General features: G+C 40.6%; 1 protein-coding gene across 1 annotated transcript in view; it reads left to right on the top strand.

Annotated features, from left to right (window-relative positions):
* RYK (receptor-like tyrosine kinase) overlaps nt 1–14,611 on the top strand; it is a 143,864-nt gene that overhangs the window by 57,348 nt on the left and 71,905 nt on the right. The window contains exons 3-6 of the mRNA XM_006840037.1: nt 5,860–5,959; nt 8,557–8,691; nt 10,587–10,640; nt 12,997–13,141. Coding sequence (XP_006840100.1) covers nt 5,902–5,959; nt 8,557–8,691; nt 10,587–10,640; nt 12,997–13,141 — 392 coding nt within the window. The 5' untranslated portion in view covers nt 5,860–5,901. The remainder of the gene's footprint in view (nt 1–5,859; nt 5,960–8,556; nt 8,692–10,586; nt 10,641–12,996; nt 13,142–14,611) is intronic.

Raw genomic sequence — 14,611 nt, 5'->3', positions numbered from 1 at the left:
AAACTCTCAGCTCTTGTTGTCTTAAGATTTTGCCAGAAGATGAATATTTGCTTCCAAAGATCCCCAGGTTCGCTGGAATTTCAGTCTAACATTACAGATATATTAACATTAGTTTTCATATATCAAAGCTCCTGCTAATAGTGTTATTTCCCAGTGTTTAGAGAATTCAGTTTTGTTTTTCCATATAGCATGCTGTCTCCTCAGAGGCTGGACTGTGTCTTATTCTTGACATGAACATCTCACATGCCTTAGTGAGAGGTTGTTAAATGCCATGATGTTAATTTCGTTTCTAGAAATGATGAAAACTCTGATGTTGGCTTTCTGTTCACAAGGCCACACACTCAAAAAGTAGAAGACAAATGGGGTGGTTTTTTAACAGATAGTTTTTTTTTCCGTATTCTAGAGAACATTCTTCCATATCTACATAATATTGATCATATTACGTATCAATAGATATTTTAGATAGCTGATAGACAAACATACAACAAAATGTAGTAGCAGAATATTCCTCCCAGCCTTCTTCCGCCCCATAGCTGCTTTCTGGTTTCAGAAATTCATCATTGTCAGAAGGGACTGTAGGGAATTTGTCCAGAGTCCATACATCAGCTTCTGGGAACACAGCCTCCTTGTGTCCCCTGAAGAGTGAGGCTTCTGTGAGAAAGGTGTGCTTCTGATAAATTTGAAAGCTGTAGGCAAATGTATTCACTTTAAATGTCTACTGTCCATGTTCCAGGAGGAAGTGGCTTTACTCATCAGCTAACTATTCGCAGTTGCTATTTATTTCCAAGTAAGCGCACATTACCAAAACTGTTAATATTTTTTAGCTTATTCAAATATTTATATTTTCTCTAGTTCCTTTTTTGAAATATTTTGGCTCATTCCATTTTCTGATAAACAACTGCTGTTCAAATTTCCTTTGTCCTAATAGATAATAAATGTTAGATTTTGAACATATTTATTTCTTCAAGGGATGGTTGGTAAGTGAGATGTCTTACAGATCAATACAGTGCCAAAGTCAGAGAAACTAGTAATTGGTTGTTAGTTCTGAAATCCTAGAAACTGCCATTTAAAAGTTTCTACCTTAAGCTCTGGTAGCGTAGTGGTTACGAATCGGGCTGCGAACCTTAAGGTTAGCGGTTCGAAACTACCAGCCACTCCGCGGGAGAAAGGTGAGGCTTTCTACTCCCGTAAGGATTTACACCCTCGGAAACCCCGTACAGGGTCGCTATGGGTCGGAATCGACTCGAAGGCACTTAACAACAACAACAACCTTAAAGACTCAAGAGGGAGAAGGGCACTGGCTTGTATGGATTCCTCAAAAAGGGATTTACTCTCGTACTTCTTATTCTTGCAGTCTGTTATTATGGCCACAGGGTTTACTTCTGATCCCTCTTCACCACTTCTGCCTGTGCACATGGCTCTACCTGGCTCCACTCACTGCTCATTTCCATCTTTCCCCCTCCTCTTCTCTCCCCCTTGTCACACTGAAATACTTGGCTTCCAGTCTTGTCCCCTACTTCCCCTGGTACTGCAGTTGTTGTTGTTGTTATGTGCCGTGGAGTCGGAACCGACTCATAGCGACCCTGTACAGGGTTTCCGAGGGTGTAAATCTTTACGGGAGTAGAAAGCCTCATCTTTCTCCCGCGGAGCAGCTGGTAGTTTCGAACTGCTGACCTTGCGGTTCACAGCCCAAGTCGTAACCACTACGCTACCAGGGCCCTTATATAAAGAAAGATCACAAGTCATGAAGAATAGAAAAAGGCTAAGTGCTACATGATTTTAGTGTACCAGGAAGCAGAGAAAGAAATGGGGGAAATACAAGGAGATGACCTGGAACAGTGGTGTGTGGTTAGGTGTAATATAGGTCCTGCTGTGGCACTGTGGGCTAATGCGTCATACTGTAAAGTCATTTGAACTGCAAGGTCGGTGGTTCAAGCTCACCAACTGCCCCTTGGAAACCCTATACAGGGTTGCTATGGATCGGAATCGACTTGACAGCACTTAACAACAACAGCTACATAATAACATATAAATAATTTATAGAAGTAATTTGTTCTCCTGGCAAAAGGTAGTCACCCAGAGATTTTAAGTTGTTTTGGCTCCTGGGAAGATGACTATATAATAAGGAGGGCTCAGAGATGGCCTTAGTGAGGTGGAATTGGAGGTAGGGAGAGTACTGGGATGCTGCTTTTTACAACAGTCAGTGGGAGAAATAAAGAGCTCAGAGTAGAACTTGCATTGGTTAGTGAACAAAGAGACCTGAAGTGTAGATATCCAGTATTTATTAGTCATTTGGATGTGAAGGGAGGAGAGGGAGTTTGGGATAATCCTCAGGGTCTGGTCTGGGTAACTGTACCAATAACTGAGACCCAAAATAAAGAGATAGAACAAGTTTGAGGGGAGGTATTAAGTGTGACTTTGAATCTGTTCAATTTGAGGGCTGTAAGATTATTAGATAGATGTGGTTAGTAGGTAACTGGACATGAGAGAGATTGAAGACAAGAGAAAGAGAGAGACTGGCCGATGGTACGAGACCCCAGCAGTGGTGAAATGGGCTCCTCCAGTGTTATAGTAGAGTGTATCATATGGAGAGTGGAATGGATCTTTCTCTGGGACTGGAGTGCAAAGAATGGGTGTATCAAGATATGCCTGGTACAGAAAAGGAAAGGGGATTTGTGTTTGCTAGCCAAAGGGACAAGGACATTGAGCATGAGTAGATAGGGAGGGCAGCTTGTGATGAAGGGTGAGGTTCTGTAAAGACTGCAGTGAGAAGACGAGGGAAAAGCAGGGCTTGTGAGGAAGGGGTTGCTGAGCAGGACTGAGGGCCTTTCTTTAGATTGGGATCATCATTGCACAAGAGCATCCTTCCCTGTCACGATGTGATTTTCTCTAATAATGGTGTTGGGCAGCAGGAACAAGGTGAGCAACCATCAAGAGCCTAGTACTGCTATCTAAGGGTGCATAGGAGGGAGGTTACCAGTTGGGGGTGCTAATATGACTGTGTGAATACTGACTTTTTGTGGCACACAGGCTGGGTAGAAGGTAAATGTGAAATTGGACTTGAAGAGGAACGAGTTGGCTTAATTGGACTGTGCATCTCAGCAGTGTGCACTTTCCCTGGCTCATAGGGGTGCCTCATAGACGTTGGTTGAGTTCACCAGGTGGAGACTGGTGGTTTTGTGCGAATCACCGAGGTGGGAGGTCAGAGTAATGGTGGGATTTTTGTATTTGTTTTGGTTATGGAGCAATTTTTAATTGTGTGTAGAGATACTGAGTATTGCCTCCACTAGGAAGGTGGCAAGAAAGACGTAGTGAGCCAGGGGCCAAGGCCTGTCTATGCAAAGTGCTGTGTCTATCTTGGATGTTGATGAAATGAGAAGTAGCCAGGAACTCTGCCAGCTGACTACTGCGCAGACCCTGAAGGTTAAGTGTTGTAGTAACTGAAGGGCCAGGGGTGACTAGATGACTTCTGAGGAAAGCCAGGTTGGCGGAGAAGGTGGGGAGGACATGAAGAGGATGAGAGTGTGGGACATTGTTTAGAATAGTGGGCTTCCTGAGGTGGGGGACGAAACAGAAAGGCTGCTGCAATGTTGTTGGCAGCGCCCTGGAGAGCTCACATCAGGAGTCATCAGGGTTGGCACTGGGCTGGTGGTTACGGGGAGGTGCATCATGGTAATAGGTTAGCTGCTCTGGCATGATTGTCAGTGCCACTGGAGCTTGCCTTTATCAGAAGGGACTTGTGCTGTGCTAGGATCATCATATTTGATCCTCATAACATATTATAAAAACGGAATCTCAGAAAAGTTATGAGTAGCTTGGTTCCAGTCCCAGTCCTTGCTGATTGTGGACTTGCCCTTCAAGTATTGTTCTGTTGAAGGATAGCATGGATGTGGGGATATTGTCAATTGAGTTTTATTGGGAATCCTGCTCTTTCCTGGTCCAAGCTTCTTGGTTGTAGCTCTCTGGTACTCTCTGGTGGCAGTGATGGTGTCGTGGCATTTCAAGATGAGAGTAATAGGTCCCCTGGTTGTTGTTTAGTGCCATCAAGTTGGTCATAGGTTTTCGGATGAGGAGCTGGTGGATTTGAACTGCTGACCTTGTGGTTCACAATTCAATGCTTATCCTACAGGACTCCAATAGGTCCCCTGAGCGGTGGGAGTAGCTAACTTGTTTGAGTGCTAACTAAAAGGTCTGCAGTTCAAGTACACGTAGAGGTGCTTTGGAAGAAAGGCTGGTGATCTACTGAAAAGCAAAACAAAACAAAAAACACATTGAAAACCTTAAGTAACACAATTCTACTCTGACACACATGAAGTTTCCATGAATGGAAATCAGTTTAGCGTCTACTGTGTTACAGAAAGCATGTTGTGAACCTGTCGCTTTCCAAATACAGCTTTTAACAGTTGTTCATGTAGTGAACAGCACACCTTACAGTGTTTAAGCATAGAGATTTGCACATGGAGTATGAAAGGAGAAACCCAGAGGAGGTACCACACTTCTTGGGTTAAACCCCTTTTCTTTTCCATGGGTAACATTCCTAGCAAGTACCTGGGACCATCTTTCCCTCATAGTCTGGAATGGTATGCTTTACTTATATCCTATTTCGTTGCCTGTTACTTTTAACCATGTTCAGTGCCACTGAGTCAGTTCTGACTCAAAGTGATCCAAGGAGTGGCTGGAAACCCTGTACTGGATCCTACATCACAGTACCAGGACTCCTATTAGCTTATAAACATACTTAAATATCTCTCACTAAAAAAGGAGTTGTGCTGTGGGATAAAGCACTAGATTGCAAAGTTGGTTTAAACCACAGTATCGGTGGTTCAAACTTATCAGCTGTTCCTTGGAAACCCTGTGCAGGCTTGCTATGATATAGGACCACATCAATAGCACTTAACAACAACTAAAAAAGAAAAAGAGAAAGATTTGAATCTCTTTTCCTCTTTCCCTTGTTAAACTCTGTGTAGTTAAACTTCTTAAGAGAATTGTTTCTTGAACTTCTTTCCTCCCACTCCTTTCTAAGTGATTTCCCGGTGGCCTCTGCCAGTCCTGGCCTTCTAGTAAAGCTGCCCTGTGGCTGCTAACTGGGAGAGGGGTACCATATTTATCACGGTCCTATGGGTAGAACAAAAGAGTGACTTTAAATATGAGGCTTCATGGGACGTCTTGAAGTTATAGCCATTCTGAATTTTAGCTATTGCTTTGCAATTTGAGTTGCTTCTCCTATGAAAATCTCTCTGAGCAACAGAGTTGTGTTTATTGACGCAGATTGGCTCTGCTAAGCCATATTGGCTATGTACTGACAGATAATGTTGATATTTTAGGGATATCATATTGGTCACTTCTTTTCCTTTCTGGATTCTGAATCACTTGAAAAATAGACCCAAATGTAAACATTGCTAATGGTAAAAACTGGACAGGAAAATGTGGCTTAGATGTTCTATGAGCAGTATGTGCCTTGGAGTCTGAGTAGGTCAGGTCTGCAGATGTGATCTTCACCCACAGAAACTCTGAGAGCTTGACTTTTATCAACCAGAGAAGATATGGATGACCAGTTATTGTCTCTAAATTACAAGTTTCAACTCTTTGGCTCTTCGTATCTGACTCTCCAGTCCTTAGTGAGATTTCCAAATTCTAATTGCCAGGTTTCACAGAAGAGTGGAGGCGTTTGACTGTACATAAAACTGAGAGTGATTTGCTGGGTTGAATTTGTATTCAACTGAAAATTCTTAGAACTGTTTCTACATTTTGAGTTTATTGTTTACTACTCATTGATTAATTAACAAGCTAGTCAGTGAAGTCAAGCTGTCAGTGTTCTTTCTGTTGCCATAGATCCAGTTTATGTCTCTTTATTTACAGGTTGAATATAAGCTGGGATTTCAAGTAGACAATTTTGTAGCAATGGACATGCCCCAGGTCAACATTTCTGCTCAAGGGGAAGTTCCACGTACTTTATCAGGTAAGTGTGTCTTCAATGGGAGAGTGTTCCAGCTGTGTTCCTACACCACAAAGGAAACAATTTTAGCTACTGATGTGCAGTGTGACTTAATGATGCTGTTAGATGCTATCGAGTCAGTTCCAACTCCTCGTCACCCTGTGTATAACAGAATGAAACACTATCCCGTCTTGTGCCATCTTCTTAATCATTGCTGTGTTTGAGCCTGTTGTTAAAGCCACTGTGTCAAAAGTCCATCTCAGTGAGGGTTGTTCTTTTTTTCACTGACAGCCTTTCAGGATGTCCCTCTCCACGAACTGGTCCCTCCTGGTAATGTGTCCAAAGTATGTACGATGAAATCTCACCATCCTCACTTCTAAGAAGCATTCTGACTGTATTTCCTCCAAAAGAGATTTATTGTTCTCTGACAGTCCATAATGTTTCAGTATTCTTTAGCAACACTAGGATTAAAGTGCATCGTTTCTTCTATGGTCTTCCTATTCATTGTGTGACTTTCACATGCATATGAGATGATTGAAAATACCCTGGTATGGGTCAGGCATACCTTAGTCCTCCAAGTGACATCTTTGCTTTTTGACACTTTAGAGATCTTTTGCAGTAGGCTTGCCCAATATCATATGTCATTTGATTTCTTGACTATTGTTTCTATGGATTTTGATTATGGATCCAAGTAAAAAAAAAAATCTTTGACAACTTCAGTCTTTTCTCCATGTGTCTTACTCTTACTCATCTTACTTATTAGACTAGAATAAGAAGTAGGAACTTAATAGACCTAAATATATAATTACTTTGAAAATTATAATACCATGTACTTAAACCACTTCCTCCATCTCCAATAGAGCTACCTGTATCAACTCCTCGTCTCCTTTTGCTTTGCTGCCACTGGTCTTCACATAGATCCCTGCGTTTGGATTTGATCCCCTTTTATTAACACTTACACTGTCCTAGATGAGCTTTACACACTCATGTTTGATTGTGTTAAACCTGTCAGTGCTTTCTGCCCCTATCAACTGGAGACACTCTAGATTCCTCCTGCCTGTCTAATCTTACTGCTGCACGTACCTGATCCGCTCAGTGTTTAGCAGTTTCATCTACATGTGGTTCTGATAGCCACATTTTTGCTTGTGTTGGTCTATGTATTTGAAACCATCTTTCCTTTTTCCTGCTCGTGAACTCCCATTCATCCTACTTTGTACGTAAGGCTCAGAGCCTATACTGTCCTTTACCTGTCAAACTTCTCTTTGAAAAACACTTATGTTTTTCCTGCTCCACTCCCCAGCCAGCTGCTGTCGAGTCTATTCCAGCTCTGTGACCCTGATTCGCAGTGACCCCATTTGTGTCCATTGGTTTTCAATGGCTGATTTGCGGGAATTAGATTGCCAGGCCTTTCTTCTTAGGTGCCTCTGAGTAGACTGAAACCACCAGCCTTCCTTGTATTTAACTCTTTGAACTGATCACCGTATATTGTCATTTTTTTGTGTTATTAGGATATGACTGCTCTGAGGCAAGCACTCTTAAATTTTTTTGGCTATCTTCAAAGTCCTTGTGTGGCATTGTAGGATAAGCACTTAACTGATAACCACAAATTCACCAGTTCGAACTCACCAGCCATTCTTGGGAACTGTATACCGGGGTCATTGTGAGTTTGAACCAATTCAGTGGCCCTCAACAACAACAATCCTCAGTGCTCAGAGTCCCTTGGTGGTTCTTGGATGCTAACTAAAATGTGGAAAACTTAAATAACTTCTCTAAATCTATAGAAAAAGCGTCTGAATTGGAAAGATTAAAGAAAAAAACATATGCACTAAAACCTGCTAAGGAGCCCTGGTGGTGCAATGGTTAAGCACTTTACTGCTAACCAGAAAGTCAGGGGTTTGAACCCACCAGCTGTTCTATAAGAGAAGAGATCTGGCAATCTGCTTCCGTAAAGATTACAAACGAGGAAATCCTATGGGGACAGTTCTGCTCCGTCACACAGGGTCACTGTGAGACACAATCAGCTCAGCGGAATGTAGTAACCACAGCAAGGTCTGTCTTCTCATTTCTACAGCTATTGATAAAAGTTCATGTCTGTTTAGAAAAGTGTTTTTGGACTCATAGTTGAGAATTTATTAGATTTGCATATGGGTTTCTATTTAATTTCCCTGTTATGAGCAATACATCATTGCATTTTGGTAGTGAACTGACTTTCCTTTTTGTCAAGTGATTTTTGTTCCTGTTGCTCAATGGTTGATAAGGTTAGCAGAGATTGCCTTACTGTTGTGTACCTTTAGGGAATTATAATAGCAGGATTTAGGAGGAAAAATGATATAGTACAAATTATGAATAGTGAATATTAACTAAATCTTCATTTATATCTTGGTTTGTCCTTTTAACTCCAATGGTTACATATGATGAATGAAGTAATGTCTGATACTGTGATAGTCTGACAATAAATTCTTTGAAAATTTGTTGTATAATTTTGTGTACATGTATTTTTAGTTTTAATGCAGGTGAAGTGAATCAAATGATTCTGAAATGTTTACTAGAACTCTTTTTAGACATTAATGTTGATTTGTAGAAAATTAAAAGACATTTTTTTTTCTTATGTTTTTAAACAGTGTTTCGAGTTGAACTCTCCTGTACTGGCAAAGTAGATTCTGAGGTTATGATTCTCATGCAGCTCAACTTGACAGTAAATTCTTCAAAAAATTTTACAGTCTTGAATTTTAAACGAAGGAAAATGTGCTACAAAAGTAAGGAATTAATTTCCCAAAATATGTGTTTTACATAGTTGAAAGAAGGTCAAAAATGGATTTTGGGGGGGGGGGGGTCTTTTACAGATTTAATTATACCAAATCTTGATTGTGGATTCCAAGGAAAAAGGAAAAAACACTAACAGATGGAATTCCTAGATAATCTCTAGATAGCTTGTAGCCGTGAATCTCACCCATGTTTTGCTTTCTTAACATCTGGTTAATCAGGACGGTTAGGATGTTTTCCATCAGGATTTTGAAGTACAGTAGCAATGACTGAAGAGGATGTAAACACAGGGAAATTGGAGCGAGGACCCTGAGTATTAGCAGCATATCTTTTATGATGATATTGTTCATGCAGGAGTCAGGAGGCTAGACAGACTTGGGTTGGAATCACTAGCGCTGATCATTGCAGGATGTTGGGACAAGTTACTTAACCTCTCACATTTTCCATCTGTAAATTGGGCGTATTACTTGTTTCAGAGTTGTTGTTTTCTTTAAAGATTTACTGAAGCAACCCTAATGGTTGAAATACCGTATGTGTGCACTTAAAAAAATAGTAGTAGTTTTTGGTTTTGCATTTTGTGTTATTTAGGAAATTACAGTGGGTATGAATGAGTTCCAGCACGTTGGGTTATAGATAAAAGAATTCAACCATAAGAATTAAGGTTGCTCATTATCTATCTTCATTTTCAGATGAGGAAGTTGAGGCTTAGAGATTCTGACTAACCTGCTAAGGTCAGACGGCTAAGAGGGGCATCTGGGGTGCAAACCCATGCTCTTAGCCTTTTTGTTTAACTGCCTCTCGACAGATTTCCTAGTGGAAATTATTGCTGAATGTTATGAAACTCTTCTGTCATAAGGGGTTGCTGTGAGTTGGAATTAATTTATCAGACCAGTAGCAGCAACCCGGTTTGGTGCTTTGGTATGTTTTCGAGTTCTAGTATGTTTTTTGTAATTTTAAAACCCAAGGGAACTTTAGAGATTTCTAGTCTAACCAGGTCTTTATCTAGCTGATAGGAGGATACCGAGCCCTAGAGAGGCTGCCAGCTTATACAGCCAGTCAGTGCATGTAGTAACCCAGTTCCTGATCCTTAGAGACGTGGGCAGTGACTATAGCATGGGACTTTGTCTGTTAAGGCTTAGAGACAGAGTGATGGCCAAACATGGTGTGGGCTATGGATTCCTCCATGCTAATATTCAGAACTTCTCTGTTTTCTTTAATCTGTAGGAAAACATTACATGCAAAATTCTATATTGGTACCATCTTCTATTTTGTTTTAAACTTAAATTTAATAGCATACCACCATGTTTATTTTTTGGCGGTCATATTTTTGGACAACCTGGTCATCTAGTACATAGTCATGATTTACTTAATTATGATCTTAATGTCTTTATTAATCTGGCTTTCAAGCCTACTGCATTAAAACAAAAAAAGCTAAACTAGAAGGAATGTGTTTAGAGATAGGCACACTGTCTGCAACCAAAGATCTATCTGTACTGGAATGCTAATATGTATTACTGACAAGAAAAGGTTCCTGTATCGTATGAGCATGGAGATTGCTGGATTCGACAAGTTTTGTTACTCTAGAACCCCTTAGAGCATTTATATTCAGCTAATGTGTACTGTGAACCTCCAAACAGACAATGTAGTCTGTCTTTTCTCAGACTACTTGGACCACCAAAATTCTTTCACATCGAGCAACTACAAGTAATACCCTGTGGTCAGTGATGATATGGACTATTGATTTGTGATTGTAATATTACTTATTTCAGGCAGTGTTTCAAATGAATACAAGCCTATTAGAGAACATGTGCTTAGAGTATGCTTTAAGGATTTTCACTGAAAAGAAACTAGAATTTCTAAAACATCTTTTATTTCCTTTTGAATTTAGAATTTGAAGAAGTGAAAACTTCAGCTTTGGACAAAAACACTAGCAGAACTATTTGTAAGTGTTGCTGTATTATCTTACTTCATTATTAGGGGTGAAATGTGAATGATTGCATTTGAACCAGTCATAGAAAGCTTAGAAGCTCTTGTTTCTAGTTTACCAAATTATAAAGGATACCAGGCTATTTCTTTCACTGATATTTTATAGATTGCTTTATAGGTTAAATCAAAGTATCATGCCACAGATATTTGAGTGCTTACTGTGCATGCACCAGGCACTATTCTAGATGATGAGGATACAGCAGTGAACATAAAGTCTTAAGGAGCAGTGGCAGGAGCTTCTGTGCATACTGTTGGTATAAGGTGCCCTCAAGTCAGTTCTGACTCCTAGGAATCGTATTGGGTTTCCGAGGCTGTAAATCTTTACGGGAGTGGAAAGCTTCATTTTTTCCTGGAAAGCAACTTGTGGGTTTGAACTGCCGACCTTGTGCATAACAACTGCCCTGTGCATATGTAATGGGGAGAAGTACTGTGGTGAAAAATAAAGTCAATGAAGGCATAGAAAGTAATGGAATCAGGAGAGGCTGTTTTAGACAGGTAATCGGCTCTTTGAGAAGTTGACACACTGGAGGGAGAACTACATGAATTAGGATGGGGTGAAGGGAAGGAGGAGCCTGGTGAAGATCCCGGAGAGAAATGATCTTGGCAGAGGAAGCAGATAATGTGACCCTGTGGGTTAGACATCGGGCTGCTAGCCACAGGTTGGCAGTTCAAATCCATAACTGTCTGCTCCCATAATGATTTACAGTCTCATATGTGCTGTACAGGGTCACTACAAGTTGGACTTGACTTGGTGGTAGTGGATTTGTGGGGGTTTTTGCATGTATTTATTGAGGATTTGTCACACTCCCCTCCACACATGTATACATGATGATGAGCAGCCTGTGGCTGTCTTTTTCATGTCTGAATCCCCAGCATCAAGACTAGGACCTTGTACAGAGCATGAGCCAACAGATAGTTATTGAATGATGAATACTCAGTAGATTTATGATGTGAGCACTCATCATCAAAGGCTCTTGGGATCTCCAGTCATACCAGTTCTGCTTCTTACTGTATGCCTCCTGCCCTTCTCACTCATACCTGGTATATCTTTGTCTCTGTGTCTGTTTCTGTGTGTGTATGAGTCTCACTGAATTATTTACTGTTTTGCTGAGTCTTTTTCTTTGCCTCTCTTTTCTGAGTAATATAAGGCTGAATATTATTTCATTTAATGGTTAGTCTTGTTTTCCTATTCTTATTTTTAAAAACAGGTAAATAAAAAATAATTTTGACTATTTTTAAAAGAGGAAAGAAGAAGATTAAGAGTTTACTTATTTTGAATTTGTGATTCTTCTGTTGTGAGTTTGTGGTCCTTGCCAATGAAAGGATTTCTGGTCCCCCTAACCCAGGCATGGCTTGGGAATTTACGAGGAACCTGTAGAACTTCTGTTTCTATTTACGTGTGGTAACTAGTAGACATGTGGCTAATTTTAAATTTAAAGTAACTAAAATAAAGTCAGATTAAAACTGCAGGCCCTCATTTATAGTAGCTTCATTTTAAGCCACAAGTACTTAGTGGCTACTATATTGAACAGTCTTGGAACAATCTGGACATCTGCCCTTGCTTTTGGTGGACATGGAGTAATCCAGGGGGATGGATGTTACTGTCCCTTCCTGTCTAGCCCTCTGACCACACACTGGTAGAGGTGGCAGCTAGCAGGGAGCTGAGTGCCAAGTGCTCAGGAGCACTCCCTGTCCCTCCACCCTTCACAACCCATCTATCTGCCTCTTAGGTTCATGGTCACCTCGTTCCTCCTCTCCCACAATGCAGTAGTCATCAGGAGTAGGGCCTGCCTTCCTACCTGTCAGGGAACTCTGAGGAAGAGAAGTCTTGGAGGACCCTACCCACACCCTGCCTATCCACACCAGGGCAGAGTGGGGGAGGATGCTTGTTTTCTCTCTGCAGTGCCATGCCTTCATCTTGGTCCTAGCTTTGATAACATGAACCTGCTTGATGGCACTGGAGATAAACAGGAAAGAAAAGATAGATTTCATCATTATGAGATATACTGTCATTTCAATCTGAAAAATTTGTGTGGAAAGTCCATATATCATTGTAACTCCATCAGGATTTTAGACTGGTTAAAATGGCACTTTGTATTTTGTATGTATAAAAAATGTTTTACTTTGAAGCTTTTTGCCTGTTTTCAAATAAAAACTGATAACAAAAAATTTGTATGTACTCAGTCTCTTGACAAAGAACTGGCAAATGGTACTAATTTTTTTTTCCTCCAAGAAAATTATACTTGTGTATTCGGTCATAAAAAATTTACATTTGTCTAAAAAGCTTACTGCGCTTTTCGTTTTTATTTCAGATGATCCTGTACATGCAGCGCCAACCACTTCTACACGTGTGTTTTACATCAGTGTAGGGGTTTGCTGTGCAGTAATATTTCTTGTAGCAATAATATTAGCTGTTTTGCACCTTCATAGTATGAAAAGGATTGAACTGGATGACAGGTATCGTACATATTTTGGGAAAGGAAAAAAAAATACAAGCAGTTATTTGCATGTACGTGGGAATCCACACTGGTGCATGCTGGTGAGGGGGACGGAGGGAGAATGAGCAGGCCAAAGAAGACTCAGATTCTCTAATTTGTGCGTCTCTGATAATTGTGTTTTCTAAAAAATTGCGAAGTCAGAAACGACAGTTTACCAGTTGTTGGTGAGAGGTGGAGATAAAAGCATTTTTCCCATCTCCTTTGACATGACTCTATTCTAGACTCCCGCTACCTTTTTAAAAAGCCCCTATCTCCCTCCAGGGTCTTTCCTCCACTTTATTTTCCATCCATCTCTCCAGCCACCCAGCCAGCCAGCAAACATTTACTGAATAGCTGATCTGGGTTAAATGAATGGATCTCAACCTAGTTGCACATGATTATCATGGTGGAAGCTTATTTTTCTTTACTCTTCCTAGATGATTTTGATGTATACCAGTTTAAGATAAACTGGGTTAGATATTATGCTGAGTAACAGGAATGAAGAAAAAGGGGACTAGGAATTTAAGAGGAAGATCCCCAGCGAGATGGATTGGCCAAGTGGCAGCATCAATGAATTCAAGTGTGGCAACAGTAGTGAGGTTGTCCCAGACTCGGGCAGTGTTTCATTCTGCTGTGCATCAGGTCGCTACTGACTCGGCACCTAACAACAACAGGAATTTAAAATTAATGATATATTTATGACTTCAAAGATTTAATCTTTGGCATTCACTCATGGGTTATATGAAGAAAAAACGTGGCATCAGAATTAGAGGAAGACTCATTAACAACCTGCTATATGCAGATGATACAACCTTGCTTGCTGAAAGTGGAGAGGACTTAAAACATTTACTGATGAAGATCAAAGAGCACAGCCTTCATTATGGATTGCATCTCAATGTAAAGAAAACAAAAGCCCTCACCACTGGACCAATAAACAACATTCTTATCAACGGAGAATAGATTGAAGTTGTCAAGGACTTCATTCTTCTTGATTAACTATCAACACTCATGGAAGCAGCAATCAAGAAATCAAATGATGTATTGCATTAAGCAAATCTGCTGCACAAGACCTTTTTAAAGTGTTGAAGAGCAAAGATGTCAGTTTGAGGACTAAGGTGCACCTGACCCAAGCCGTGGTCTTTTCAGTAACCTCATATGCATGTGAAAGCTGGTCAGTGAATAAGGAAGACCGTAGGAGAATTGATGCCTTTGAGTTATGGTGTTGGAGGAGAATATTGAAAGTGCCATGGGCTGCCAAAATAACCAACAGATCTATGTTGGAAGAAGTGTAGTCAGAGTGCCCTTGGAGGCCATAATGGCCAAACTTCGTCTCTCATACTTCAGGCATGTTGTTATGAGGGACCAATCACTGGAGAAGGATATCATGTTTGGTAAGGTGGAGGGTCAGAGAAAAAGAGAAAGACCCCCAGCGAGATGAATTGACAAAGTG

The sequence above is a fragment of the Chrysochloris asiatica genome, unplaced genomic scaffold (genome assembly GCF_000296735.1).
Source record: "Chrysochloris asiatica unplaced genomic scaffold, ChrAsi1.0 scaffold00028, whole genome shotgun sequence".
In the NCBI taxonomy this organism is placed as follows: domain Eukaryota; kingdom Metazoa; phylum Chordata; class Mammalia; order Afrosoricida; family Chrysochloridae; genus Chrysochloris; species Chrysochloris asiatica.
The sequence above is the reverse complement of the archived record's forward strand: the minus strand, read 5'-3'. Positions and strand labels throughout refer to the sequence as shown.